The following is a 3,619-nucleotide window of genomic DNA, read 5'->3' as shown; positions in this document are numbered from 1 at the left end:
TCTATCCTCTGTCATGTCCCCTCAACCGCTGTATTCAGGCAGTTGCTTTTCCTCGGTGTTTCCACTCCCATAGTTTATCCTTTGCTTATGAATGGTGTTTTTTTCTCCTGGATCCCTGCAAGTTGTTCAGGGACATTACACCGCCACTAATGGAGAAGTCCATTACGTCGATTATACCCCAGTGTATTAGTCTCTGTGTACAATTGAACATATTAACATTTTAATGTGAGGAGGTCCTGCTCTTCTTAAACCCTATAAAATAAGGAGGTGTGTGTTTTCTAATCTTCGAAGGAGCTGGGGTTTAAAGAGACTAAGAGGGCCACCTGGTGAGACAAAGATGGAAAATATTACAATTTGGACTTGAACCAGGGATGTCCCAATGCGTACTGAACAACTCTCTCTCTGAAAACACACCACAGGCAAGTTTAATTTGCATTGTTAATATTTTTACTCATCACTTTCTTAAATCTAGATAATCAACAATGTAATAAGTCCAGCTCTGATTTATATCTTTTGTAGGTTTTGGAAACTTAAATGCTTACACTGAAAATAGGGTCTTGTAAGCTGGTGTGAGCTGGCTCCAGTACACTCCTGACTTAAATCCAGGTCCTCTGACCCTAAATCCAGAATATTCTATTCTACCATAGAGAGCACCAAGACTTCTTATCACATGTAATTCTTGTCTGTGTTACGGATAGCGGGCCCTTAAATATCTATTGAATTGAATCTGTGAAATGATCTCTGAGGTCCCTTTGAGAATATGATTCTGTAATGATAGAGATTTTAGATTCCAGCTCATGGGAAATACATTTTTGGGCAGAGGGACTTTTCTGCACCACCTCCTCTTAAGTAAATAGCCAATTCTTACCATGCTGTAGACTGTCAGTCCAGTGGTCATCAAAACAATATGGTACTGGCTAAGAGACAGAAGGGTGGATCAATGGAATAGACTAGGGGTAAATGACCTTTGCAAGATAATGTTCAATAAATCCAAAGATCCCAGCTTTTGGAGCAAGAACTCACTCTTTGACAAAAACTACTGGAAAAATTAGAAAACAGTATGGGAAAATTAGGTTTGAGATCAACATCTTACACTCTATACCAAGATAAATTCAAAATAGACTCGGTCTTGATCTCTAGCTCTTTAGATTATGAGCCATGAGAGTCAAATATCAGATCTGTAAGGTCCTTCCCACCTCTGACATTCTCAGTTCTTTTTTTTTTTTTTAAACTCTTACCTTCCGTCTTGGAGTCAATACTGTGTATTGGCTCCAAGGCGGAAGAGTGGTAAGGGCTAGGCAATGGGGGTCAAGTGACTTGTCCAGGGTCACACAACTGGGAAGTGTCTGAGGCTAGATTTGAACTTAGGACCTCCCGTCTCTAGGCCTGGTTCTCAATCCACTAAGCTACCCAGCTGCCCCTGATATTCTCAGTTCTAAGGCTATTTCCAGCTTGACATTTGACGGTATCTTGTTCAGGGCTAAACTTGGGAGTCAAAAAGATCTGAGTTCAACTCTTACCTCAGATATTAGCTAAATGACCCTGGTGTGCACATGGGATTAACTCTTCCCCCCCCCCCCCCCTCCCCTTACACTGGACAAGTCACTTGATCTCTGCCTCAGTTTCCTATCTGTATAGTGAGAATAATTGTACCTTACAGGGTTGTTGTGAAGATAAAATGAGATAATCATTGTAAAGCATTTTATAATCCTTAAATGTCATTTGTTAGCTGTTATTATTGTTACTATTATTATTTTTAAAGTAGCTCGGAATTCAGAGTCTGGAAAAGTTGGGTTAGAATCCATTCTAAGACCCTTAATAGCTGTGTGAAACCTTGGATAAGTCACTAAGATTCTCACCCTCAATTTCTTTATCTGTAAAACGAGGATAACAATAGCACTTACTCATAGAGTTGAAAGGATCAAATGAGATGATGTAAATGTTTTGCAAACATAAAGTACTATAGAAATGTTAATTATCATGATTAGTATTAATTTTAACAAAGTCCTTTCCAGCTCTGACACTCTGTGCTTAAATGTCTTTTCTAATTCAAACAGAATTAGAGGCAGCTAGGTGGTACAGTGGATAGAGCACCAGGCCTGGAGTCAGGAAGATCTGAGTTCAAGTCTGGCTTCAGACATTGACCAGCTCTGTGACCTTAGACAAGGTAGCACTTAACCTCTGTGTGCCTCAGTTCCCTCATCTGTAAAATGGGGATTTTAAAAAAGCACCTACCCCCTAGGTTTGTTAAGAGGGTCAAATGAGATGCTAATTGTAAAGTTCTTAATGAGCTACTACTATTATTATTGTGTTAGCTGAGGTAAAAAGAACTGGTTTACTTGGGCTAATGAACTGGCTCGTACTTCAGAGAAACAAGAGAGGATGACCTGAGTCAGAACAACTGACATTTGTTAGTAAAGCCACGGACCCAAAAGCTTCCCCCAAAGGAACCTGATCCAGGGAAAGGAAGACTCCAGATATAACCAAATTAGTATTTATTATTTGGGAGGAAATTCTGATCACGTGTCCCTTGGACATCTAGAAGGACAAGAAGAGCATTTTGTGGGAAGAGAGCAGAGTCTGGGGAGGCAGAGGAGGTTTGGACTCCCGTGGAGGCTGCCCAAGATTTCAGCATGGCGGCGTGGGGCCGGTGCACAGCTTGTTGGGGTAGTGAGCATACTTGGGGTTGTAGGTGCGGAGGTTGTCTCGGAAGCACAGTGTGGCATTCTTGTCACACTCACAAGTCAACCTTTGGCAGGCAGTTCTTCCCCCTGAAAGGGAAAGGGTGAGAGCCACAGAAGAGAGGAGACCTGACGCCCAGGCTTTCACGAGCCGTCTCTGCCTCTTAGGCTCCCTACGGTCTCCCTGCCCTTCTCCCTTTCCTCCGCCTACCGCAGGTGATGCTGGTTTCCGTCATAGAGAAGTTGTACTTTTCGAGTTTGGGGTCACAGCCTAGCTTGTTCATCCTTCCGTAGCAGCAGTCATGAGCGTGGCAGCACCTGGAGGGGACAGCACCAACTTAGGGGACGCGTCTGGCGCCAGGGATGCTCTCGGCAGATTCGGGCTCAGACCAGCTTCCAGGTCTTGAGAGGCCCCTTAGGAGAGAGAGCGGCTGACGCAGGGAGTTGAAGGATTCTCGTGCCTTCGTCCTTACCAGTCTATCTCATCCACAGGCCACTTGGAGCCACCGATGCCGCAGTAGCAGCCGTAGTCATTGTAGTCCAGGGCCGACTTCCCCGTCAGCCTCTCAATCATGAGCCCAAACTGCAGTAGGTTCCCATCAGCCAGGGGCACCGCTGGGGAGGGAAAGCTGAGGACAGCTGAAACTGCCATAGATGCCCACCCAGCTGCCCTGTCGGAGGAGCCCCAGCCCTAGGGCTGAACCAACTTCTTTTTCTTTTTCTTTTTCCTTCTATCTTAGAATTGATACTAAGTATTGAATGTTCCAAGTCAAAAGAGGAGTAAGGGCTAGGCATTTGGGTTAAGTGACTTGCCCAGGGTCACTCAGGGTTTGAATCCAGATATGAACCCAAGACCTCCTGTCTCCAGGTCTGGCTTTTTATCCATTCAGTTCCCTAGTGGCCCTAACCCTACTTATTCTTTAAAATCAGGCCATGCA

General features: G+C 44.3%; 1 protein-coding gene across 1 annotated transcript; it reads right to left on the bottom strand.

Annotated features, from left to right (window-relative positions):
* Positions 1-2,478: 2,478 nt before the first annotated feature.
* On the bottom strand, positions 2,479-3,333 carry PLA2G2E (phospholipase A2 group IIE). Its single transcript, XM_001366562.4, has 3 exons — positions 3,155-3,333; positions 2,893-2,999; positions 2,479-2,771 (listed from the first exon to the last, which is right to left on the bottom strand). The coding sequence occupies exons 1-3, from the start codon at positions 3,331-3,333 to the stop codon at positions 2,629-2,631; spliced, it is 429 nt and encodes a 142-aa protein (XP_001366599.3). The 3' UTR covers positions 2,479-2,628.
* Between the last annotated feature and the right edge of the window lie 286 nt (positions 3,334-3,619).

Source organism: Monodelphis domestica, chromosome 4 (genome assembly GCF_027887165.1).
Source record: "Monodelphis domestica isolate mMonDom1 chromosome 4, mMonDom1.pri, whole genome shotgun sequence".
Lineage (NCBI taxonomy): Eukaryota > Metazoa > Chordata > Mammalia > Didelphimorphia > Didelphidae > Monodelphis > Monodelphis domestica.
This window is presented reverse-complemented; position numbering and strand designations above follow the sequence as displayed.

Bases quoted from the DNA above. Each gene is read 5' to 3' on its own strand.
- PLA2G2E (XM_001366562.4), bottom strand. From the start codon at position 3,333: ATGGCAGTTTCAGCTGTCCTCAGCTTTCCCTCCCCAGCGGTGCCCCTG. The intron at 3,000-3,154 runs GTAAGGACGAAG...TGTCCCCTCCAG, and splicing joins CCTGTGGATGAGATAGACTG to GTGCTGCCACGCTCATGACT. The intron at 2,772-2,892 runs GTAGGCGGAGGA...TTTCCCTTTCAG, and splicing joins GGAAACCAGCATCACCTGCG to GGGGAAGAACTGCCTGCCAA.